The sequence below is a fragment of the Rhagoletis zephyria genome, unplaced genomic scaffold (genome assembly GCF_001687245.7).
Source record: "Rhagoletis zephyria isolate East Lansing unplaced genomic scaffold, Rhagoletis_zephyria_1.1 Rzeph_scaffold_01266, whole genome shotgun sequence".
NCBI lineage: Eukaryota > Metazoa > Arthropoda > Insecta > Diptera > Tephritidae > Rhagoletis > Rhagoletis zephyria.
The window spans coordinates 9,067-36,946 of record NW_016158350.1 but is presented as its reverse complement, the minus strand read 5'-3'; the positions used below and the strand labels follow the sequence as shown (position 1 = coordinate 36,946).

At 34.8% G+C, this 27,880-nt stretch overlaps 1 protein-coding gene across 2 annotated transcripts; it reads right to left on the bottom strand.

Annotated features, from left to right (window-relative positions):
- Positions 1-1,963: 1,963 nt before the first annotated feature.
- On the bottom strand, positions 1,964-27,501 carry Ptp99A (Protein tyrosine phosphatase 99A). 2 transcript variants are annotated; one of them, XM_017616740.1, is made up of 7 exons: positions 26,726-27,501; positions 7,978-8,261; positions 7,551-7,900; positions 7,326-7,492; positions 6,663-7,218; positions 5,970-6,238; positions 1,964-3,901 (listed from the first exon to the last, which is right to left on the bottom strand). In XM_017616740.1, exons 1-7 carry the CDS (start codon positions 26,797-26,799, stop codon positions 2,170-2,172), a joined length of 3,432 nt encoding a protein of 1,143 aa, XP_017472229.1. In that variant the 5' UTR covers positions 26,800-27,501; the 3' UTR covers positions 1,964-2,169. The 2 variants fall into 2 exon arrangements, with proteins under 2 accessions (XP_017472229.1, XP_017472230.1); XM_017616741.1 differs by having other exon boundaries at positions 7,560-7,900.
- Between the last annotated feature and the right edge of the window lie 379 nt (positions 27,502-27,880).

Genomic DNA, 27,880 nt, shown 5'->3' with positions numbered 1-27,880 from the left:
TACGAGTATGTGTACTTTTACACGCAGAAATCAATAAGGTGCTTGCTTTTGCATTTTTGTCATAATTCTGTTTTTACTTTGTATTTTCACTTATGCAATTATGTATGTACTAATGTATATATTTAACATATGAGATGAGTTTTCTTACGATTTTGTGAATTTTGTGATTTATGACTATACAATGAATGGCGTTAAAACGCGCTTGTGATGTACATACATAGAACATTTAAATATTTTTGTATTCTTTTGTTTTTTTTTTTTGTGTTTCCATATATTTTTTCTTGGTATACATGTGCTCATAAGATTAAGACTGAACGTGCACGGAAATACAGGGTAGTTCCATTGGTAATACAAAATTGTTGTGGTAACTTAATATTATATCGTTTGTATATTTGTATGTAATTGTAAAGCATATGGTACATGTTATAACAAATAAGTCATACATTTATGTGAATAACACAGTTTAAAAAATTGGGCGTTCACAAAATTGTTTCGATTAAACAAACCAACTTCTAGGGAGACGTAAAGACGTTTTAAAAATTGAAGGATACCCTTTATATTACATAAATGAAAGTATCTATAGTAGACATAAGTGTTAGCAGTAAAATATAAATATAATAAATAGTTTTTATCGACATAATACATATTTTTTTTTTAAAGCAAAAACAAAAATTCTTATAACTTAGAGTCCACTTAAATATTAACAGAATATCTTAAAAATATGTAAAATAAATATTTGTTAGCAAAATCTTGCTCAACTACCTAATGTTGTAATGTTGCTGACATAGACACCCCTATTGCGAGTGTCGACTGGCAGTAGAATAGAAATTTGTCGATCGAGTCGATCATCTTTTATTTTGCTATTGTGTAACTTGATCGATAAAAATTTGTACTATTGTGAATGGTTGACAGACTTGTAAACAGCTGTTTGTTTGTTTACATTTGTTTCTTGAGTGTTTTATTTACATCATTTTTAAAATAATTGCTTTTATTATAAAATTTAAAAAATGGACACAGTTGAAATATGGTTTGGTGATGAGGAAGATGATGCGGAAGCTAATAGATTAGTAGAGTTGGCTAAAGCAAGGAGGGAATTGCGAGATTCGTCGGATCCCTTGGACTTGGAAGGTGTATGTACATGTGTGAGTTTTATGAATAGAAGTTGCGTTCCCGATGCTTCACGGTTTTTAGGCTTTACATGATTTGCAGGAAAAGCTGTTTTCCTCATTAATAAACTTTATGGAAGTTTAAGAAATACGGTACGGTTAAGTTTTTTGTACAATGATGTTGGGTTTTTGTGTCCAAACGCGTGACCCGAGTTTAAAAACTTTAACATAACAACATAACAAGTGTATTGAAAGAATTCAACTTTAATTTAAAATAAAGATTTCAAATTTCCGAGCACTAGTCAATTAATAAATTATGCAGTTTTTTTGTATAAACTTTTGATGTTGGTTCTGCGCAAAAACATTGTGGATGGCGTAGCCGGAGTTATATGCACAAGAAATATTGTATATGTATCTTTTCCAATAGAAGCGGAGCTTCCTACCCTACTCTTTCCGGAAATTCCTTTGCCCATGTCTTCACTCTCCTGCATCAGTACGAACAACCGCGCAAGTTGCCTTTTGTTGCTTATAATTTTTGATCTGTAATTCAGACACATACATGCATATGTATATTTCACAATTTTTTACAACTTCCAGTTCAATTGACTTACTTTTTATCCATTATAGTACCACTTTCTTATGTAAATTTTATAAACGCAAACTCCAACGACTAAAAAACAGCAATAGAAGGATGAGCGATTAAAAAGTATTCACAGTCGCTAATTGAGCGACTAAGCGACACTCGCAATAGCATCGATAATCGATAATCGCTTAATAGTCGTTTATCTACTGCCAGTCGACATTCGCAATAGGGGTGAGAATACTACCATTTTACCACTTTTTCCACACATATTTTTCTTTAAAAAAAGTGTGCTCTTCCTGTTTGCTCTTCCTGTTTTGTGTTGTGTACGTACATATGTATATGATAAAAATAATTTGTTAGTCTATTTATGTTTATAAATTTCACTTTTTACTTACACAACTATGTACTTAGCTACAGCTATCAAATATTTATATATATATTTTGTTTTTATTTTTTTTATTTAAATTTAAATTTTTAATTCTAACCTACGATATCTAGACTTTGAGCATCTGTAACAGTCGCTGCTTTAGTGGTTGTTAATGTTGTTGTTGTCATTGGTATCGTATTAGTATTGGCATTTAATAAACCGTTACCATTTCCATGCACATTATTATTGGCATTACCATTACCATTGTAGTTAGCAGTGGTGGTTGCCGGCGACAAAGAATTATTGGAGGAGGATTTGGTTAATGGTGTGGCAGCGGTCACATCGGCCATGTTGCAAGTATTATTCGCATAGGAGTCGGGAAATTGTGGCGGTGGCGGGGGTAGTAGTGGTGTCAGGCCATCAATCGCATCATCCAGGCCGATGACAGAGATGGGCGAAATGCCGCCAGCATTGGAATTAATCGGATCCATGAGTTGATGGTGGTGGCGTAGGTGCGATTCAACCGTAGTGGCATCATTTTCGAAGGCGGGCGGTGGTGGTGGTGGCGGTGTTTGGTAGCAATTAATGCCATTCGCGCCACAAACATAAAGATCGGCCATAGCGTCAGTTAAAGACGACAGTTGCGATTGTTGTTGTAGTTGTTGTTGTTGTTGTGGTTGGTTGTGAAGGTGCATATTATTTACAATAGAAAACCGTTCACCATTAGTGGAAATAGCAGAAATGGAATTGGGTGTAGTTGTTGTTGTTGTGGTTGGTGGTGGTAGTGGTGGTGGTGGTGGTGTTGGTTCATAGTTGTTAATTGGATTGGAGTTCATGTGGATGTTGGATGTGGAATGAGGTATTGCAGAAGTGTGATTGTTTGAGGTATTTGTGGTGGTAGTAGCAGTAGTGTTGGTAGCATTAGTAGTAGTATTAGCATTAGCGAAATTTCCAATTTGATTAGCATTACCAATTCGATTAGCATTACAATTGTTAGTGTTGTTGGTGCTTGTCGTCATTGTGGTCAAATCGAGCGTTGCTGTTGTTTGATTTGGCGATGCAAATATGGCTGATGATAGCTGAGGTGACGTTGGTGACGTTGGTGATGGTGTTGTCGGTGTTGTTGTCTGTGAGTTTAATGGTGGTGGTGGTGGTGGTGGTGTGTAACGAATTGATGGCGGTGGTGGTGGCGCTGACTGGGCTGTTGTGAGCGACTGTGACGGTGATTGTTGTGAAACATATTGTTGTTGTTGTTGTTGTTGTTGTTGTTGTTGTTCTAGCGATAACTGTGGTTGATATTGTAAATTGTTTGCACTCGAATTGGGTGTCATCGTTGGTGGTGTCGTTGTTGTTGTTGTGGTTGTTGTTTTCGCAAAAGTAGCAGTAGCTGTCGTTGTTGTATTATTTGTATTCATATTGTTTGTGGTGTTGTTGGTATTGTTACAAGCGTTTGCATTTGAATTTGCACTTACATTTGCCACATTTGTACTACTAATACTATTACTATTTACGCTACTACTATTATTGTGGTTTACTAAATTATTACAATTTTGCTGCGCATTTATATTACCATTGCTACAGATTTTACTGTAGAGATCCGGTGTGGCCGTTGTCACATCCTCGAATTCGGTGCGCAACGCTGTGCGTTCGAGTAGCTGCAGGTTGCGCGGCAAAAACGAGAGTATATTATAGATCAGACGTATATCTTCGCTGGAGGTCCAGACGCCCGGACGTTTATTGTGATACAGCTTGGCGTACTGATAGATGCTCGCCGTGTTGCAGTACTCCATTTCCATCGCCAATGACGATATGGCACAGAAGGTGCATGCTTGGGCACCGCCGTATCTGTGTGTGGGAGAGAGAGAGACAGAGAAAGGGAGAGACAATGTTATTGTGTTGCTCCAAACTGATAAACCGAAAGTTGTAAGGATAGAAAAATCAAACATCCTAAAGCGAATACTATAGACCGTTCTTATGGGTATAAAATAATTCAATAAAACGAAGTTCTCTCTATTATATTGAGCACTCACTTCTTTACAGATAATATATATTTATATACACTTGCTTATCCACCCTTAATTTTGAAACCTGGACGTATACGTCAGGCAGTTTTTACATAGATGGATTGAAACTTTACGGAAGAGTTCGTAGACAAATTTCACTAAAATTTAATTTTACATCCTTATTATCTACATATCTCGAATGGTAGGCCGCACGAACGATTCCCCTGCAGAGGAATGCCTTAAAATAAGTCCGGCGGTATCTTTCTAGCCGGTTTAAATGTAACCGAGACGATTGCAAACTAATCGACGTAAGGCAAAACGAAGACAACCGAAAGAATAATAAAATTGCAATCAGAGACGATGTTGTCTACAGACGAATAATAAAACTCTTAGACCCTTAAACTGCGGTAGTTTTCCCAGCAAAGATAGCTGTCAGGAAGCTGTCATACTTTTAAATAGATTACCCTAATGGCAGTTGAGCGACAGCTTGGCGAGCATCAGGACATGCGCCAATGCAAGGGGCCAAAGAACGAATGAATTAAATATATCTCATAACGCTCATTAAGCCACAACTTTCAACTCCGGGGAGTTAGTTGATATGACACTGCCCGATGCAGTCTAGACAACGTGGATCGCATTCATTTTAACAGCTCTAAGAAGCTCTCCGAACAGACATAAGCCGGCTGTAAAGCCTCGTTCTCGGCAAACTGCCTTTTGCGCTAAACCTTATGGTATTACAAATGACCTATGTTTATGATCCAAGCGTGTCCTATGTATGAAACAACCACCTGAATATAACCTAATTTCACCATGGAAAAAATGAAGGTCAATTTCATCGCCAAAATTTAAGGCAGGGCTCAAAATTCGGCCAATTGCATGTGCGCAAACAACGTCAGGGAATCAGAATCAACAATATGCGTATGGATTTCCTTCATTTTTGGCCAACAATTAGTGATGTGATAGGTTTGAAATGGCATGTGAGGAGATTATAAGCATCCAGCTATTTACTTCGCATATTAGACGTACGTTAGGTGTATCAAGGCTGAGTCCTGATAGATGGAGAACTTTGATCTGTTTCAATATTCACAATGGAATGAGGTTTCTTATAGAGGCAACTTAAACTCTTCGTCCACGATGGTGGTCTTCGAAGACAACATTTGTAGGTCATAAAGTTTCAAGGTCTTGCGTGCATCTCGCTAAATGCCATTTAAGTTCCATTGTTCGAACCAGGTCGTTGATATATTTGGTATGCCTTCTGATAGGTTAGAGGTCGGCACAGCTTAAAGTTATTACTTAGTAAAGTCATCGTTGCGGTAGAAACCCAGCAGGAATTGATTTCTGGGGGTTATTGTTGTACTTATTTATTTCCACTGACAAGTCTGGTGCTTATTCAACTGTGCCCTACTAACCGCTGGAGACAAAGCTGCAGCATTATTTAGAACTGCCCAGCCTAGCGCGTCATATACTGCCTATATTTCTTTTTGTATTTACCCTAAATGCTGTCGAAAGTGGATTTTGAGAATCTAAACTTAGTTGATGATTGAGGCTCTTTGCGCCAAGAAGGAGACACAGCTGTCGATGGTAACGTTCAAATTTATGGGTCATCGACAGAGATGACTGCACCTAGTCCACTAAGGAGTACCATGGCCTGGGCTGTCTTCACCACTGAGGACCACCTAGGTTCGCTGGTTTACCTTGTATCAATAGAACTAACCCCTTATCTATCTCAGTGATTGCTAGGGTGGCTAACAACCGACCGCTTCAAGAGAAATCATATTCGAGCAGTGTGATTTTTTCAGTTTTGCGGTCAAATTCGGCGTTAAATTTTACTTTCTAAGCGCACATTCATACAGAGCATGCTTGTATGCGAGCAAAAAAAAACTTTCCAAACATATATATATGAAACTTACCTATCCACAACGACAATCGGTCCATTGCGATAATCAGCGCACCGCTCGTGCACGTCGACAATAAAATCGTAAATACTCTTTGGATTGGACATCTCAGGCCAACTGGGACAATGTAGCATTTTCACATTTAGCTCGTAATCGTCCTGTATCGATTGAATGACAAAATCACGACTAACATAATCGCTTTTGTTCGTTTTACGTAGGAATTTGACGCGATAGTAATCGCTTTCGATGGGTGTCGAGTCATCTGGCCAAAATTGTGCGAAATTCTGCAGAGAGAGAGAGTGGGAGAGAGATGTGCAAATACACATGTAGATATATACTAAGTACGTACGTGAGTAAAATCGTGTCAAAATATCTGTATTAGAATGTGGAACTTTTATGTTAAACTACAAGTACAATGTAAGTGATGTTGCAGTAAGACTTAATTTTAATGTGATCTAAAGGGATCGGCATACGTATGCAGTCAATTAAATAATGCAGCGATGTAAAAGGAAAAAGCGCATTTCTCCAAACAAAGTAGGGAAAAGTAATTTAAGGTAAGGCCTTAGAGGAAGACAACTTCGATAATTAACTCGCAAAAAAATGTTTAATTAACATTTTGTTGAGTAATCTGAAATATCCTTCGCCTATTGTCTGGCTTAATTTAAGTAAGTAAGTTAGAAAAGTATTAAGTTCCCATTTCCAACTTACAATTTCGTCCAGCGACGACAGCAGCACAATGGTCTGCGCATTATGGTCCCAAACCATTTGCCAGAAGTCTTTCACGGTGTGCGACATCGGATGCTGGGTGACAATAAAGTCCCGCAATCGTCGAAAGCCATGCAACCACGACGCATTTATGTAGTCGCTACCCTCCTCACCCGGCTTGGGTGTCAAGTGTACGCGACTACTCTCAATCGGAAATATGGCACCACGATTCTTCACCGAATTCACCTGCTTCATTGCAGATGCAATATGTATGTCTTTCGTTTGGAATTGTATAATATTCTTGTACTGCTGCTCCAGATAGGGTGTGCAGTTCTTCAGTTCCTCAATTTGTTCGGTGCGCAAATTCGTTTCGCCCGAGGCGATCGCTTCGACCAATGCGTCGTGTATGAAAATGTACTGCTCCTCGGTCTGTACGAGGAAATTACGCTGAATGCGTATGTGTCGTAGGAAACCGAATACGTTGACGACCAATTTCTGTTGGATCTGCTTGAGCATGGCATCTAGCACGATATAGGTGCCTGTGCGTCCAACGCCGGCGCTGTACGGTTGCACACAAAAAAAAAAAAACAGCAGGCAATCAGATGAGTTGACTTAAAGCAAAAAAAAAAAAAAACAAAATGGGAACAAACATGCGCCCTAACATACCTGCAGTGCACCACAATGGGGCCCGCATCATCGGGATTAGCTGCTGAGGACTTCTTCACAAAGTCCAACACCGGCAGAGGATGATCGGGTGTACCATGATCCGGCCAATTGGTGTAGTGATATTGATATACAATCTTCTCAGTCTGACACTGCTTCTTTTTCTTTAGCTATAAGATATTTAAAAAAAAAAATAAGTTATAAATATCTTCTACGGTTCGCGCATACCTGTTTTACCTTCAAGTGCTTGATTTGCAGTGTGCGCACTGTGTAGGTGGACATTACCTCCTCATCGACCATTTTCACTTGTATTACCCCATACGTTTCGACGCCATCTTTTGGCCAATACATATCGCATTTCCGTCGACCGCGTTCCACCAAATTCGTAATCATCACAATTATAGACACACGCTGCTCCCAAATCATGCGCCAGAAGCAATCGAAGGTGTCTGGCAGTGGACCTTGCGTGCCGACGAAGGCGCGCGATTTCTGATAGCCATCAATGAAATTGGCATTAATGTAGTCGAGGTTCTTCTTTTGTCCCGGTGTGGGATGCAAATGTACGCGGCTGTGATCATCTGGGTGGAAATTTAATATTTTTAATTCGTTTTTGGAAAAGCTATTTTGTACTAGCTATTTTGTATGCAGTACTTACAGGCTGTGATATTGAGATAGCGATTTTTGCGCTTATTCTCTGGGTGTTGGGAATGTTCGCAGGGTAAATCATCGATTGATTCATTTTGAATAGCTTCATACTCGCGACTGAAACCAATATCGCCATCAGCATGCAGGGAGGCAACATGTTTGGCAAACTCATTGACTGGTACGGCGGCGCGTATTTCGCCAGCTACTTCGACGGGTGCTTCCCAGTCGACTTGTGGCAAATTTGGATGATGTGGTGGATCGTCTAAATAGTAGTAGGCAGCATGAAAGCATTTCCTGCTGGAAGAAAGAAAAAAAGCGGAAAAGATGGAAGGTGTTACAATTGCTGATGTAAAATTTGTAAATTAATACTTAGGTTATGCTTAGGCTAGGGGCCAATTTATAAAGCTTAGCATTTACGTGGGATATTAAGTGGAACAGCTTGTATATTTGAGAACCATTTGATAAAATTATGTGATAATACAAAGTCAGTAAAGCGACCTGACTGTCCAAGAATTACTGCTTGGAAATTAACCCCAGTTTGTCTGTCTTTAAGTTTTCATCCATCTGTATATGCGTAGGTTTAGTATATGGCAGAATTCCATAAGCATGTGCAAAAATGTTGCACTTGCTTATGGGGTTCTGCCTGTGCTGCCCATCACTGATATAGACCTTATCAATGTCGTATGGTAGACTCGCTCTCATATTAAATATATGAAGGGAGGTATTCTCACCAGAGCAGTGACTATGAGTGCTTTGGAAGGGCTTTTAGAAGGCAATCATTCGGTGAAATTTACTAGTTAAGTTTGGCCATTCAGTTCTTTCCTTAACTGTAGTCCACCGAGCTAGGAAATCACAGCCAAGTGTTCGCTTAACAATTGTGTTACCACTGATTGTGTGTATATAGAGGAGTTCATATATAGAATAGAGGAAAAACTATATCTCTTTGGTGGAAATTTTTTGTGGATGTAATTGATTTTGTTGTGCTTTAAAGCTGCATCTTCATTGGTTGTTTGTGATGATGATTACACCTCGCTTGGCATATTTCATTGCCCTATCCGAGGAATGGTCGGTAGACCCTGACATGTCCATGAAGGCACTAAGTGCCAGAGAATTTCAATTCATGAAGTGGTCTATGAATGGCAGTTTCAGTGGATGTGCCTGGTTGATAGGCAAATTGGTGTTGCTCAGAGGCCATTCGCTGAGGTTGGGTTTGAAAGGAAGTAGCTGAAGTTAATCGGTTAGTAGGGCAAAGAAAATTATAAAGTTTAAGGCCTAAGGGGCCGCTTTAGCTGAGTGGTTACAGATGCGTACTAGCACTCCGTAGGCCCTGGGTTCGATCTCTGATCCCATTAAATATACAAAAGTGATCCTCAGCTCCGGAAAGATTCCGGACATAGCTGATTCAGAAGCAAGTAAAATTCGAGCTATAGCAGAAAAATGGCTGACAGCTTTATCCGAAAACAAGACCCCAGTATGCAAACTTCGAAAATCGCTTGATGGCTTACGACAATGTGGCTTTCGGTGGTATCAGAAGTAAGCACTAAACTTTACAAAATGGAACTTCACTCATCCGAATGTAATCCATGCCTTTTATTATGCATAAGAATTCGAACCCTACGATGATTGCTGTTTATGTGCACGATTTATTAATAGCTACGAATGATCAGTCGCAATTAATTTATAACGAACAGTCTCTCGCTTAAAGCTTAGAGATGAAGGATATAGGTCCAGTCAAAACTTATTTGTGTATAGAGCTTCGACAAGCTCGAAAAAAATACAACTCTTTTTTAAACCAACGTGAGTAGTTATGCAGAACAAAGTTCAGAACTTCTTTAAATGGAGGACTGCAAACCAGTAAAAACTCTACTGGAATTCAACAGTAAACTTTGAAATGAAAAATTTTCCATATCAAAGTTTGATTGGTGCCTTACTATATTTGGCTGTAACAACATGCCCCACTTAGCTTCAATTAAGTTTTGAGTTGAAATGCAAAATTGTATCCTACTCTGGTTACGCCTTTATATTAGCCGGAGCGGCAATATTGTGGTAGGCACACAAGCAGAGGTCTGTTCTACTATCGAACATTTATTTTTAATTATTTGTTTATATAAATATAGTTTATTTTTTAACAAAAACCATATACATGAATACAAGTTTCAATCTTTGTGCAAAAAAAAGTCCTCAAACTTTTGTAAAAATTTCGAGCTTTTTCATTAGATTTTTTTGAAAAAATTTTTGTGTACTGAGCTTTGTAACACATTAAATTTTAGTATAACAAATTGCTGAAACTTGGCAATATGTGAATGACAGTCAATATGCACAAAAGTTAGCGCAGAGGAGTGCTTATCTTTCGCGTACCAAACACTTAGATGTACGTCAGCACTAAATACGCGAAAAATTACAAAACGGCGATATCAACTGAAGCCATGTCTGCAGATGTGCCCTTAAAGGGGTTACCTGCCGAAAAACACTACAGATGCATCGGAGATCTGGGTATGGCTGATGCAAATTGATTGTTGCTGCATTCGAAATACTTCGAGGGGAGGTGTTGAAGAGTACGAAGCAAGCTTTTGCACCACCTATTATTACGGTGACCATATTTATGGCAGCCGAATACGGCGCAAAAAAATAATTTTTCCAATTTCCCACCAAAGCTAGAGGATTTTAAAAACTTTTTCAATGATCCTAGATTTGTTAGCCCTGAAACAGCATCTATATTTCGCGTATAGTTTCTGACCTATTGTGTTCAGTAGTAACGCCAAAGAATTTGTAGAATATTTGTCCATAACTTTGTACTATTTGTATGCTCAGGATTTTTACCCCCGCAAAATTTGTTACCCACATTACTAAGCAGGGAAACACCATGAAAATATCTGAGCACTTTTGAAGCACGAGTGTTATTTACGGGTAGTTTTCGACTTGGATTTAGGCCAAGCACACAGCTGTGAATAGCAACCGGAACGAGCTAAATTGCAAAGCGTACCTTTGAAGTTATCTCCTTCCCTTCCAAACTTTGCGAACTTCTTTACTTTTACAATATTCTCGTGGTAGTATTCTTATTTTGAATTTCTCATGTTGAAGATACAACCCTTCTTACAATCAGCAATAATTTTCTTTTGGCGTAGTTTCACCTAATGAGCATCATGATTCAATAATAAAAGGTTAGATAATTATTGACAGCTGCGGTTTGACACTCCCTTACAAAAGGTTGCATTTACTAAGGATAGAGAAAGGGGAAGAATGCAATCCCGTTGTTGTGAAAATGGTAGTAGAAAAGTACGCAAAGTAGGCAATTAGTACTGAAATTCCTTTTGTAAATTCTAATGTATTTGCAGGAAATCTGGCATTTTGAACGAAATATTGAACGAAATATTAATATGTTTACGTGAGTTACGTAATTTATGTGCTATTTAGCTGCATAAAAACTGCAAAAGGACTCAAAAATTAAAATAAATAATAAAATAAAATAAATAAAACTATGCGATTTATGTAAACATCCAATTTTAAAGAAATTTATATTTTCATCAGTTAAATGTGCTTCTTATGCATATACAAATAAACATATTGCACAGAAGCTTATACTTCTATTTCACAGCAAAGCTACACTTTTTCCACGTAAATTTGCAAAGAAGCAACACGGTGCCACTGCCTAAGGAAAAATAAAACTCAGTTAATAACGATTAAAAAGTGATTTTTATAATAAAAGTTATAATCGTTACGGCCCCTGAAAATTTTAAATATCAAAACTTATGAATTCAAAACAAAACAAAAAAATTCTTCTTGAATAAAGCTTGCTCTGATCTACAGAATAGTATAAGGTGTTTTACAAGAGAATGGTATAAGGAAAACTTAAACTTTCAATTGGACATTAAATGGCAAATATAAAAAAAAAAAACAAAAACAAAATTGGACATTAAAAAAATATCGGTGTGATTAAATTTCTAAAAATATTCTTTAAAGTTGTGTCCAGATGGTATTTCTAATTAAAAGAAATTCTTTGGCATTGACAAAAAATGTCTGCCATAAATGACCATTTTTAGAAACATCATGAGGCAGGTATTTTAAAAGCCCAATTTAATCATAAAACGTTTGTCAATTAATACCCGGTGGAAACACGGCGTTATACAACCTTCTTGTGTTTTTGTTTTAATTTTAATAATATTTTTTTCGCATTTCCACAAGAAATTGTTATCCTTTGATTCGTATTTGAATATTTTTAATTTTTAATTAAGTAACTACTTTTGAGCGCAGTTAATGTAGCATATTTAATGGCGTACTCAACCACTGCAAACAAAATTAAAAAAAAAACATTCATTGCTCATTCATTTCATGAGTAGCCAATAAAGCATTGAACTAATAAAGGCTTGAGTTGCTTAGTTCATTAACCATGAGATATGCAGATTGAATAGACTAAAAGCCGTGAATAAATAAAAAAAATAATAAACGAGAAGTTGCCACATATAAACGGCCCTCAGCGAGCGCTTCTATAAAATGTTGGATATTTGCGCCACCTGTTTGCCCGTGCGGCAACGATTAAAAAGGTTTGCAAATAATAAAAAAATATATTAATAATAATCAGACTGAGGAATCAGTAAATGACGCAAAGGAAAGCAGATTATTACATACATAAATTACAAAATACATAAACAAATATTGCTAGTAGATATGTATTTCTGGTTTAGTGGTTGGTAGCCTACAAAGTTGATTGCAGAAAAAAAGCACTTTCAGCAAATGAAGTGTAATACTCATGGCATGGTAGAGAAACGAAAAAAAAATAAAAATAATAATACATAAAATGATTACAGCAAAAGTAATAATCAGGAAAAAAAGCGGATAAATGCAATGGCCGGGAAAAGCGCTCCCTAAGCACTCAATTAAATGAAATAGAGTAACGCTGAAAGTATTAAAAGTGGATGGAATGAAACAATTTTTTTTTCTAAGTATATTAAATGCATAAACGAGCAAAAAGAAATTAAAAAAAAAACTAAATAGTTGCAATTAGTGTAGTTCACTTTTTCTAATACTCATAATAAGCATTAAATTACACTTTTGTTCATAATTCACTATAAGGTATAGAAGAGTAACAAAAAGGGGGAAAAAAATAAGTACTCACTCAACAAGACTCACGAGAATTTATTGCGGCCGCAAAAAGGTCAAAATAATTTCGCTGATTTATCATTGCATTTATGTGTGTGTGTGTGTGTGTGCAGTGAAATAGACGTCTTAGCGTTTCGAGTTCATTTAATTAATAACAATGTTAATTTTGACAACCACCTAATTTTTTAGTAATTAAGTAATAGAAATTGCAAAAAACTAGAACGTTACTCAAATTTTTGGTAATTAACGCGCACAAAAATTGGGTGCGTCGAGCATTAATTTAAAAAGGGAATTAACAGTGACAAGAAAGTTCTAGTTGCAACTGTCTAAATACATTATTGCCAGCCAATGTTGGTATTTAGATATGTACATACATACATACATACATACATATATGTATGGTCATGCCTTCACGACTTGTCTCCCAGAAGGCGGTAAATAATAGTTATGTATTTGCCAACTTTTTTTGTGAGCCGACTATTTTAACAGTTGATTTAATTACACTCAAGAGCTTAACAATATCCATGCAAGTACTATATTTACAAAAGTATGTCTGTAAATACAACGTGCATATATTTCAAATATAATTTGACAAATACTATGTACAGTAAGCCCATAGAAGGTAATGAATTTGGTTAATTAGTGCCGGCGTTTTTTCAGCTTATCTGTTCGTAGGTATTATAGAAATATTTTAAAGCGAATAAAGCTAATGAAGTATATTATTAGTCAGTACATATCTTTATTTCCAGCGATTGTACAAAAAATCCTACCTCTGTCATTGAACTATAGTTGCTCATACGCCCAGGTTCACCATCATGTTTTCCATTAGAGCAGTGTCAGGCAGACAGCAGCCTCGCGAGCAGTGTTGCCATTGAGAATTTGCAGAAAGTCGCAAAAAAGGGGTAATTGACGAAAAAATGGTCACCATATTATTTTTTCTTTTCTTTACTAGTAAAAGAAAAAATCTGAGATCCAAGGTCAAAATCAAGTTTACATGTAAAGACTTTTCTTTCCGCTATTGAATTTAAACAGAAAATAGTGGGACAAGCTTTGAAAAAAAACACAGAAATCGAGTTGCTGCAAGGAGAAGAGTTGCATTTCTTTTAAAAGTTTTAAGGGATCAATTTTATCATACTTGCTGGAGGAAACATTTTTTAATAGCAGTTTTTAATATAAAAATCTCTGAAAAGGGGCCAAAAAATCTGAGTTTTCAAAAAGTCGGGTCAAAGGGCACTTAAAAAGGGTCAAATTGCCCCTTTAGTCGGACAACGGCAACAGTTTTCGCGAGGCTATGTGTGCCATGTGGGCTATATGTGCGTGTGTATTTTGCTTGGTACTTCGTTAGACTAAAAATTACATTAAATGGCTAAATGTGCAACTATTTTTAAATTAGAACAACAAATTGAAATTAAATGAAAAAAGGACTGTAGTAATTTATTGAAGTTTCATTTCTGTGTCTAGAGATTGGTACTAAAGCATAATTAACATGAAGAATCCCAATCATTATACTAACTTCGTATCAAGTAGGTTTTCTTAACTGCAATTGACAGTGGATTTCTCACATATATCGAAAATTATTAATACTGTGTGATTTGTGGCGTGCGCTAATTCTATGAAAAGCTGTTTTTAATGGCAGTGAAACACTCGAAGGTTTGCCATTGCGTGCCGAGGGGCGACCGCTATTAAAAAAAACTTTTTAACTTCTTTTGATTTTGATTTTAGTCGGTAACTGGAATCGATCCTAGGCCCTGCGGCATGGTAGTACGCACTTCTAACCACTAATCCACACTGGCAGGATATGCTCGCATAATTCTTCAATGACGAATACCGATGCCGGGTACAAAAATATACATACATAGGGATTTCACAACGTGTTGTGTACTGTTGTATTGTTGTATGTCATAAACTTTAAACGGCTAAAACTATATTTAAAGGGTTCGCCAGCTACCATAAAAGGCGTATTATGAAATTACACTCCGTTAAAAAATAGTTGGTTCTAGTTTCAAGTCCTCTAAACATTTATTTAGCCAATAAAAACTCTACGACATACGACAATACGACACTTACGACCACTTGTGAACCACAAAACAGTTTTTAAATAAAGCTTTTTAAAGACATCCAGTGGGAAAAAGGAAGAGCGCCTTTAAAAAAACTTTAAATGCGCATCATATGTATGAAAGTATGTGCATACATATCGTCGCCTGGGTAAAAGATTGTCATATGTTAAATTCGGCAGGTTGTGGGAAATCGCGATTGAAGTTTGGAATGCAATTTCTCAAAAACGCGAATATAGATTTTCTCTAAAGTCTCTGAAAATGTTTCTAGTTCACAAAATTCTTAAATTAAGAAATTTTTAATGTCTATTGTTAGTTTTAAGTAAAATAAATAACAATATTGTTTTTTAATATCGATAAAAATAGCAATACAAATATCGATTATGGTATCGGTTAAATATCTATAAATATATCGATAACAATATCGATAAAAAGATCGTTAACTATAACGAAAATTTCGAAATAGTCTTGAAATTATCGAAATAGTCCCGAAAATTCCGAAATAGTCTTGAAAATCCTAATTTACTCCCGAGAATCCCGAAAATATCATTTTCTACATACAAATTTTTCTTCCCCTATCTTCATCTTTACTTTTATCTGGATCCTCATCCTTATGCTTTCAGTGGGGGATTTTTAAGACCGCCTCTTTCAAATCTATGTTACAAAATCTTCTAAAAGCCCTAAAGCTAAGTCAAGAAGCCAGAAAATCTGGTCTAGTAATAAAGAGAAACAAGTCCAGTGCAAAAACAGCATTTGAAAGTTTGTCTTTTATTGTGAAAATACTACCAGAAAACAAGGAGGAAAATATTTGGCCACACTCACACCTACACCTTAACAAGGGCAGAAAATGTTGTGACAACAATGCTTAGAAATGCCACATTATACCGTGAAAAGAAAACGCCATAAACAACTACTTTTCAGTAGTTCAAATGTGTCCCCTATCGTAGGTTAATCACTTCGACATACTTAGTCTACATATGTAGAATTGCAGTCGACATAGAAATTGATAAAATTTGCACACCTAGGCGTAAGAGTACTGTGTGATTCGTGTAAAAAGTAGTGTTGGGCAGTATCGATACCAAAAGTACTCAGAACTCGATTCTCAAAAGGATCGACAGCGGTCGATTTTTAAAAGTATCGATACTGAGTACTCCAAAGGAACTCAAAAAGTACTAAGTACTCACAAAAGAACTCGAAAGTACTCAGAACTTAAAAGAACTCGAAAGTACTCAGTACTCAAAAATGCTCTGTTCCAATCATCACTTAGATACATGTACTCAGAATACTTAAAAGTACTGAGTTTTATTTACATTTACCGGTATCTAGAAATAATTGTACTCAATTTGAAGTTTCAATAGTTTTAAAGTAGCCATTCATTTGACGTAATTTTTGATAAATATATTAATTTGTGCAAAAGTGCTGCCAGATTGAGAGATTTCTACACCAATAATTGAAATATAACCGACCAGTGTATATTTAAAGAGATTAATCAGTACTCTGAAAAATACTCGATCCTTAAAAGTATCGATACCAAAGAACTCGATCCTCAAAAGTACTCGATACTTCCTAACACTAGTGAAAAAGATACACAGCAGAGCTCCTAGGGGAAAACGACAACAAATTTTTTTTTAATATTCTGTATGGTACTCTGAGAACGATTGCTGAGGTTTAGTCGAGAGGGTCTGAGGACTTTCACAGGCTACCTTGCACTACTTCAGGTTATTTGTCTGGCACATATTAGGCCAAAGGAGTATGACAATAGATCTAAACAGCTCGCAGTTTAATAAAAAAAAAACTATTTGACCGTTATTAAAGATAATTCCACTTAAAAAAGGTATGCGCTCCAGCATTATGAAAGCGTTCACAAAACACTCGAAAAATTAATCTACATATTAACTAGTTCTATCACCAATATGTATTTGTAAAATATTTGGATAATTAAATCTATAGTTGAAACATTCTTTGGTAAATTTTTGTAAAATTTTTGGTAAAGAAAAGACGAAGAAAATGCTAAGGAAACGTATTGCATTTGCGTAGCATTCTTGGATCTAAATAATGCATAGAGCAAAAACTTACAATCGCTTATTCGCTCACCTGTTCATATACACACATATGTACATACATACATATGTACACACTCAACAGTTATGAAATGTAGCAAATTTCGCAGTTAAATCTCTTTTTATGTGCATAAAGTTATGTGCACCGACAAATGAAAGGATAATGTGCATAGAAATTCGCATATACATACATATGTACATCACATATATATACATGTAAATGTGTGTATGAATGCAAGCGCTATGCATATTTTTGCACTTGTTATACCTACTATGTGTGTGCATATGTATCTACATGCAAACGTTAAAATTTACTTTCATAAACTGATCTGCATATCGGTTTGCCGAGTTGTAATTTAGCATAAAAATCGCTTTCATTTATTTTTACCTTCATTTCCGCACACTTCACCGCGGCGCTGGCAGTTAAACTATGTAAATACATACATACGTATATATGTATCTACTTACACGTTTTTACAACGATGTGCTTTAGTATTCATCTCTACTAAAAATACTTTTATTCATATTTTGCATTTTAATTTACGCCATTATTTTGCGCTTATGGAATATGCTTGAATATGCGTGTGTGCATACGACCAGGTAAAATATTTTAAATTCATATGTGTACATGTGTAGGTGTGTTCAAGCTATGTAGTTAGTTAAAATTTTGTCATTAGCATTTTTATTCTAAAAATTACTATAACATTGCTTAAAAAAGAGGCAATGGAAACAGAGGAATCAAACGAATTGTAAATTGTGAAAATAAACTGAGGAGAGATGTGAAAAAGCAGAGTAAATAGATGACAAGTTGGGTGTGGTTTTTGTAAGTAAAAAAAAAAATAAAATAAAAAATTGTGTTCAACTGTGTAAATAAAAAAGTAGACAATAATAAAGCTCATTGTACTATTATCCCACATACAGTGCGCGACATAATGATATGGTCACCCACATACTGATAAGTTTGCATTGTTTCTTTTTTTCGATTTTTCGCATTTTCTTCCATATAAAAAAATTTGAACATTTTTTATTTGATGCCCTACTTCTATAAGTGATATACCGTTGTAAAGTTACTAAAGAAAGCCTACAGTTGCATATACATACATATAGAACTATTATCATATCTCATAAACTTAGTAAATGTACTTCTAAGCCCCTTATTGATTTTAGGGTCTGAGAGTGCCGGAAAGTCCGAGTTTTGAAAAGTCTCGAAATAGACAACTAAGTGTTTGGTAAGATTCAAGACATGGCCTATTAACAAGATTTAAGGCGGAAAACCGAAATTCAATTGGTCTCTATGGCTATAGTTACGGCTATGGCGCTTTTGTTTTCATCTTTAATGCCAAGCTCAATAAATAGTACACAAGGGTTGCTCCATAATGGGTTTTCATAATTTTTTTTAGTCCTCTCCACAACATTTTTATGCTTTAAAGCATTTTTATTTACCTTATGGAGGTACTACTACTTCTGCCTAGGAATACAGAAGTACAAAAAATTGCATAGGTTGGCGAATTTTCTCGTCCCATACATTAAGGGGCAGGTATGGTATCCAAATTGAAAATAATTTCAATTACACTGGCTTACAGCAAAAATGTTCTATGAATGCTATTAACCAATTCCTATGTACTTAGAATCACTCGATGATTCCGAAAATTGAGATAATTTTTTTTTCTATGGATAACTTTTTGAATGGATTTAACTTCTCCTGTTCTTACGTTCAGCAATGGTGAACGAAGCTATATTCAATCTGTTAACAATGATATTTTCAGCATAATTTATATGCGTCACCTACGCGTTGTGGAGCTACATAAGTATTTAGTAAGTAAGTTTTACATATATACTTTCGTTCATTTTTTTCTTTTTAAAACATACCTGCATGTATGTATGTATGTATCTGGAGACTTTAGTACCAAATTCAATGAGTACATGACCGAATTTGAACTCTTCGCACAACACTGTAAAAATATTATAAATATTTCTCAATATTTGCCGATAAAGTTGATATACTTATAATGCATTAATCTTATCATTCGTCCTCACTTGAACTGGATGAGTAAGGGTGCGTTCACACATGAGGCGCGAAGCCGAGTCGAGCGAAGTCGTTCCGAGCTTTCAAATTTCAGCTCCGCTCCGCCCTTGCTTGTTTTGCTCGGCACCACACGGCAATCCATGTGGACATACCCTAAGGAAATTTCAAAATATCTACATTTCTTTATTTAATTAGCGATGGCTCATCAACTACTTATGTATGTCTATATTATTGGTTGCGACGATTAAAAATGTTAAAATGCAAAGAGTTAAGAAATCAATACTGCGAAAAGTGTATTGCGCAAGTTTATTGCGATGTTAATTCGCAGTAAGCAATACTTAAAAAAAAAAAAAAATCAATAATCAATTTATTTAATACATACATACGTACATATTTATGAGTCGTTCGTACAACGTACTTACTAGTTGTGCTTCCTAAACCGACATTCAAAGCGCTGTACATATTCGCATCCATAGACCAGCGCCGAGGACACTTTTGTTAATTTAAGAAATACTAATTTGCTTATAAAACAAATTTAAATTTCTCATTTAAGCCCTTTGGTCTGTTTGTGACAACCATATGTATGTATACTGATGAAGAAGCTTGCTCAATGTTTCAAACTTGGATAAGTCTGCAAATAATCCAAATCCATTCCACTTTTCATGCTTCTTAAGTATGCACTCTTTCTAAGTACTTTTCTTTTATTTTCAATTTCCGTTTCTTCTATCGAGTATGTACGTATGTATATGTGCATATTGTATGCAAACTCACAGCAACAGTAAGCTTATAATCTTTTAAGCAACAAAATTGATGAACTAATAACTAGTAAGCTGCTTAACAATGGAATCAAAAGTTTAACTTCGCACCATTTGGCTTAAAGTTTCTTAAGAAACAAAGTTTTTACATAAATATTTATATGAAGAATTATGAAAAAGATAACAGCAGCTGGTGTAAATACTACATAAATGTATAATATGCAAACATACATAAGACTAGGGAGGGAGGGAAACTGCGAGAAAAACTTAAATGTGTTGCAGTTGCAAAGTGAGAGAAAATAAAATCGAGTATCTATCTTGGTTGAAGTATTGTGGTTGCTCGTTTCTTATGCGATTGCATGTCTCTCAGTTAAAACAGCGGTTTAAAGGGGAAACGAAATGTTTTTGAGCTGACAGAAAATTTATAGTTGCCTCCAATAAAACATTTTGAACTTCAAAACCATTCCAACCGTTATTTTACATCGCAAAGTTGCAAGACTTTAAGTTATTACGACGCATTATGAGCCCCCTGGATCCCCTGAATATTTCTAGAAAATTTTACAAAAGAAAAAAAAAAGAAACACATACATACATACATACATACATAATTGGTGTGAACGTTATCAGTTAATGAAAGTGAATAGAGAGCTGTGAAGGCCGATAAAGGGAAAGAGAGAGCACAGATATAAGCTGATTTTTTTTTTATCGCGCGAACGTATGTATGAATGTAGATACGTCTACATATATAAGTTTATTGTTATGGATGCTTTTACATACATATTTTTATTTACGCACATTTGTTGGCAATTCTAAAATTTATAAAAACAGACTACGATTATGGACATACGGTCTTGTGCAAAATACAAGCAAAAAATTTAGTAAAATTCATGTTATTGCTCTATTTCTTCGATAAATAATTTTAGGAGAGTTTGGTGATTATATTTTTTAGTGAAAAAGAAAAGTTTTTACAATTGCATTTCGAAGCAGCCTTAACTGCTATACTTTTTCTTGAAGTATTCGAGGAGAATAAAACAAGGATCAGTCCAACGCCTTCGTCTTGTCCTGCGGGCTTTGACGCAGCCACAGCCGCTAAACTTAAACCTAGAATACGTGATACTATTAAGATCACATTCGAGTTAAAAGCGGTACATTTGCATAAGTTAAGGAATAAATAAATCCTACATATTTCAAGTGCCTGATAAATTAAGTTCAACTTTTTTTTTTTAAATACGTGGCAACCCTCCGAAATACAGTTCAGAAATAAAGCCTTTTTAAACACATTTCATTTGATACCCATATTTTTAATAGTTGCTATAACTTATTAAATACTTTGAGTTTATCCTTTTAAACAGGTGGCAACCCTATTTAATATTATTAATATTCAAACTAAGGATATCTTATTATCTTCCTTTCACGTCTGGTTTTAATATTTCTGTAACTTATGTAAACTTTAATTAAATTCTAATTTTAAAACAGGTGCCAACCCCATTCAAAATATTTTAAAATCAAAACCTTGTTAAACTTTTTTCGGCTGACACACATATTTTTTTTGCGATACATGTTTAAATAGTATACATATGTAATTCCCTTAATTCGAGTTGAATTTAATTTCTAAACCATATGGAAACCCTCTTAAATAAAGTTGAGAAAACATAATTTTTGATCCATGTCAATTTATACCCATACTTTAATAATTCATTTGACTTATTAAATAATTTGAGTTAAATTTTTTACACTTTAATGTTATAAATGCTGAAACTAAATTTTTCTTAATACTCCTTTGTTTGACGCCAATATTTCCACATTTCATATAATTTAATTTAATTCGACTTTCCAAACAGATGGCAATCCTGTTCAAATTATTTTTAAAGCAAAACCTCATTAGACCTTTTTCGTCTGTCACTTGTATTGCGATACATAAATTAAATTATCTACTCCTCTTAATTCAATTTGAATTTAATTATAAAATCAGGTGGCAACCCTACATGCAGTTTGGGAATAAAGTTTCTTCAAAGCAATTTTGATTTATATTCACATTGAAGTAATTTGTTGAACCTATTGCTTATATTGAATCTAACTTTGCAACAAGGTGGCAACCCTTCCATATCCATGACATAAACTAAAACAAAAACACACCACATTAACTGTAATCAACATATGTAGATATGCATGTATTCACAATGTAAATTTTACATACATACGCTGCGATTAGGTTATAAATATTGCGCCATCTGTTACTCAAAAGGCGAAATACGCACACACACACATACTTTTTGTCTCCTTCTCTAACTTTCAGCGTAAGCACGTGTCTGCAAAATGATGACGAACTGATTTTGTATGGACAATCATTTATGCCCATATATTTATTTGAATAAAATAAACATGCTTAGAAGATATCAACCAATACACCCCATATACCAAACGAAAGGAAACAACTTGAGTTTTTGATTAAGGAAAACAAGAACAAAAGTATTCGAGCGGTTTTCGAGCATTTTGGTAATAAAAAAATGTGCTAATTTTTTCAACAATTTTTTGCCTTAAAATGCTCTATATTTGTTGAATTTAAAAAAAATTTCTTCAACGATAATATTTCTACTGCTCCAAAGAACCTACATCCCGAAAGTGAAGGTTATACATGTTATCTGCAAATCAAAAGTTGCTAGAGCACTTTAAAGACCCAAAATTTACCCAGAAATAAGCCAATATTTATCGTTGCTTCTACAACAGACACCGAATTGGTTACTTACAGAAATATACCTGTCGATAGGTTTCGAATTTTGTCTTTGAAACGCCACACTTTTCTTTGAAATCGCTTTACTAGTTCTCGTGCAATAAGCGTTTTCGTGAAGCTTTAAATATTACAACTATGTACAACATTTGAGCATAGCCTGCATATCTACGGTGACCATCCGTTCTGTTTTTTGCAGGACCGTACTGTTTTTCAAAGGTCGGTCCTGCGTAGTTTTCAAACCTGAAAAACCTGAAAATGTACTGATTTTTTCCAGGTATCCTGCATTTGTCCCGCATTTTAATCGTTATTTTAAAATTATCGGACAACGGATGGGTTTTCTCAAAAAAGTGTTTTTAGGCACTTTTCGTAGCTTTTCTTCAATATCTCATGAAAAAGCTCCCAATCAACGTAAGCGACTTACAGCTCGAAAGGTATTAATATGCCTCTTACCAAAATATATAACTTGTGGCGACTTCAATGAAAATTATTAGTGCTACAGGCGACCATTTTCATTTTGTCATCAAAGTCGAAAAAAGTGAGATTTTCAATCAAATATGTAGTTTTATTCGATAATTTTTTTCATTAGTTTAAAAATTCGATAAAGAAGATATATCATTACAGTAAATTTTGAGCCAAAGATAATGAAAATCGGATTAGAAATGCAGATGCTATGCAGCGCAATCTGCACAATTTATATATTTTCGTAAAGGGCACATAAATACCTTTGTAACTCGTCGTTTACGTCGATTCATGACGTCGATTTTTGATAAATAACTGCGAAAAGTACCAAAAAACAAAAAAAGGGTATTGTTTTCATTTTGAACGACTCAAAATTTGCCTATAAAATAATCTTTTAAAGATTTTCACTTTTCGTGTAAGCTTTTGTTATTATAATATGTTTTACTATATAAATATTCATGTAATATCGATGAAGAAAACGTATGGTTACCGTATGCATATCGAAACGTAAGACGTATTCTACGTTAAAAACATATTTTTCGCGACTTTGACTTGGCAATTATTGAATACCATGATTACTAAACTCGTAAAAGTTTTCGTAATTTTTGTTTGAAAGTAAAATAATATAACTTGAATTTTTCTTTCGCATCATCTTGAGTAATACAAAATTTTAGTTAGTTACGGCTTTTTTGTATTTCAGCGACTATATGAGTTAGGGCCTTTCTATATTAAGGTAACACATATACATGTACATACATACATATATTTTGATAGGCATACTAAAAAACATAATGCAATAAATTAGTTTAAGTATTAAAAGCACACATGCATTTAAATATAAGAATCATACATATGTACGCTTGTTTTTGCGCTTCTTGTTTTGATATTTAATTATGCTTAGCAGCTATACATATGTAGTTTAGCTCATGACATTTTTGAGTAAACAAGTAGATCTTTATGTAGGTATGTACATTATGTATATTATTGCACATACATATACATTTTTATACTATTTTTTATGTGGATATTTATTAAAAGCAATGTCAGTTCATCTATATATATGTACATACATATCAATATATATATACGTATCAAGATGGAATAAACATCGTTTTGTAGAGGAATACATATTCTACATCAGAATTTTCAAGTCAAGACGATACATATCTGTATTTTTTATTAATTGCGGAACTATTTCGCGCTCAAGAACCAATTCGGTCTATCTAAATATATAAGTATGTAAGTCAAATGTTACAACAACCTAACATTCAACATAGTTCTGCATTAAACACATGCAGTTTCATGTTTATGAAATAAGCGAGAATCTGTTACGAGTACTTAGATCCCACTATGAACCTTATTGTCATAAGGGAGGTAGACCCTGGTTCCTGGTCTATGTGATTTGTCCATTTGCTTCTCCCCGGAATTCTAATAGATAAACTATATATATTTAAAGCAGAATAGTGGACTGGTGTAATCTAGTTTACGTAACTACTGGAAAGTGATCCGATTTCCGATTGATCGAACCCAAGGTGGCTTCATGTAAAACCTCCTGCAAAGATCGCTTCGAAGAAGATTTAATAAATTTTCGAGCGCCATGATGAGGGTGATGAGTAAGGCGGTTATGGTTTTCCTCGAACGGTGAGTAAGGTTCCTGTCAAGAATCACAGCGAGCTATTTAGCCTTCGAAGAAAGTGCGAGCCCCACTCCATTGAAGAAAGGCGTATGTTATTTTAAGGTTCTTCGTAAAAAGTACCATTTCGGTACTTTGGCGCAATAACTGTTCAAATCAATTTCCTTGATAAGTATTTAGGGTAAGGTTCGATAGTAGGAGTCCTCTTTAAGGGGTAATGCAGTTAGAAAAAAATTCAGCATTTTGTGGATGTTGCATGGATTACGGAGCGAAACTGGGTGCGACATAAAAAAATGCCCAGCACCATTTAGCAATCGTTTGTGAAATTACTAACAATGTTGGGTGTAAAAGCAATAAAACACACAAATACGCGCATATCTAAAGTGTTTTATTGACTTTTGATTATTACTCTCTTTTAATCATTTAAGTAAGCACTAAACTTTGCTTGCGCACCTAAGCATAACAATAGCTTATTATTTTTTCAATAAAACGGAGATATAAAAAATAGACTTTTGAAAACACAGCTCAGTGAAAAAACAATAAAAAAAATGTACATAGATATGGGCCATTCCATTGTGACTGGTGGGATATTTTACCGCAGAATGTGATCAATTGTGAATTATAACTTATGCAACAGCGAAAGTTATATGCATAACGTATGAAATTGCTTTAAAAAAAAATACCAAACGATTTCTTAGTTTTACATTTATGTAACTATCATTTGAATCAATGTGACTACGCTGGCACACTGAAAATAACTCTATTTTACCCTTGTGCACTCAAAGGTGAATTTTAGCCAAAACACTTTACTGTTTTTGTGTTGTAAAATATGAATTATACGCTTTCGTTTTCAACACAAATTGGGTTTATATAATCTTCATAGAAAATGTCTATTAGAAATATTAAAAAATATTTAAAGTTGTGACTGGTGGGACATCTTCTTGTGAATGGTGGAAAGTTTCCATATTTAGATAAAAATTATAACTTCTTTTTTTTTTAATATTTTACAACAGAGTAATGAAATGTAGTCATTTAAAAAGAGGTTACTACTGATATAGAGATAATTAGGGCATATTTAAATTTATGTAATTTCTATCTTTTACATGGAATGACCCATATGTACATTAGACCTTATACCTTACCTTACAGGCAAAAAAAGATCGAGCCTAGAGTTTTCTTTGCAATTTTTCAGAAAACTTGGTTTTGACCAAACCTATTTTTCGGGGGCACCAACATTCGACAATTAATTTTTGTACTGTAATAAGCGAAATACTTTTTAGTACAAGTTTAATTATTTTATTGATATAAGGGCAGTACCTTAGGGTGACAACACTTGAAATCTGTTGGATAAGTACTTCAGGTCAATGAACTTTAGAACAAAGAAAATTCGGGATAAAAACATCGATACATTAGACCTTATGATCCCACTGTAAATGCCGATGATATGGCGAAAAATTAAAAATTTTGAAAATATTGACAAAAAAAAGAAAAAATGTATGGAAAAAACACTCAGTGGTGTATGGCTAAATTTTTTTTCTGGTACGGTCTAATGCACAGACATATGTACATATGTAAATAATTGATGATTAAGAAAAATTATTGATTCTTCAGTATTTCTTTTATCACGGGCATGAAGCGTGTCTTTTCCCACAAAAGCAGTCAGCTGAAACAGCATTGTCTACTTAATAATAACAATGCTGATTTGAATTTATTATAAATTTTATGCCTGCATTACAAAATCATATTTTATTTTAGTTTTATGCTCTAATAAGCGCACTATGCCCATGCGTATGGAAATAGCATAGAAAACATAAATAAAAATAAAACGAAAATAGAAGAGGCAATAAAAAACAACCAAAAAATATGTAAATATGTATGGTTTATGTGCATATACATATGTATAGGGTACACGCGCACCCACACGAGCGGTACAACAAACTTACGTGAACCAATTTCCTCGCTTCTTTTTCTTTTTATGCTGCGTTTCAAGCAAAACAGATGCACGTTTCTCAGTCATTTTATGACAGGTCAGACGCAAAGAGTTGAATGAATTTATTTTCGTATATTAGTAAAAATAAATGCACGTTTTCGCAGAAAGAGCAATATAATTATACATACATACACGTCGCTATGTACATATGTATGTATGTATGTATGCGCAAGTCTATACAAATTTTAAATTTTCAAATTTGGCAACAATTTGACGGGGTACAGATTTTTCTAATTTTAGCATATTTTCTGAGTTACTTCGAAAATTTTCTTCTTTTTTACACGTTTTTACACTGTATTTACACTTGCAAATGAATGTTAACTAGTTGATTGTCTCTAATTGCACTGTTAGTAATACACTTAAGCACCTTTGAAGTTACTAGGCAGATCAGCTTGTACACATTGTTTATTTGCAAATTTCACTAGAATAGTGATTTTTATAATTTTTTCTGTGTTTTTTTTTCCAAGCGTTTCTCACTTAGAACTCCTTCGCTCGGAAGATTTTACTTTATTTTTACTGCAAAATATTGCGTCATTTTTACATCGCCACACGCCCAGTAAAATTTGTAGGGGGAAAAAAGACCGAAAAACTAGGCAATTCGTAGTACAATAAATAAATAGCAGAGTTTGCACGACGCGCTCGCAATTTGCAATGTAGGCAGTCAGTCGGCGAGAAAAAGCGAAAAGTCACATTTATTTTCGTTGCATATGCACTCTACTCTGCCGCGCTCAGCGTTCACCGGTCACACGCAGCAGCGAGTTCTATATGTATACACACCACGCACCACATGACAACAGTCCCCAGACCAAAATATAAACAAACAACGCAAAAACCTCAACGCACGCAATAAAACGACAACAAATACAACAAATGGCAAAAATTATAACAATAAAGCCGAAATGTATGCCAACCGATAGAAAAACAGAATCTCAAGAGTACGCATACACTTTTTTCACTACTACGAGTACGAAATTTGGCTTTTGACGCAAACTAGTCGGACATCAAACGAGTGGCGAGGCGGCAACCACTGTGGGGCGAGGCTGTTAGGGGGAAACGCGTTGTAAATATTCGTATCTAAGCTATATACTCGTACTATTTATTCCACAGC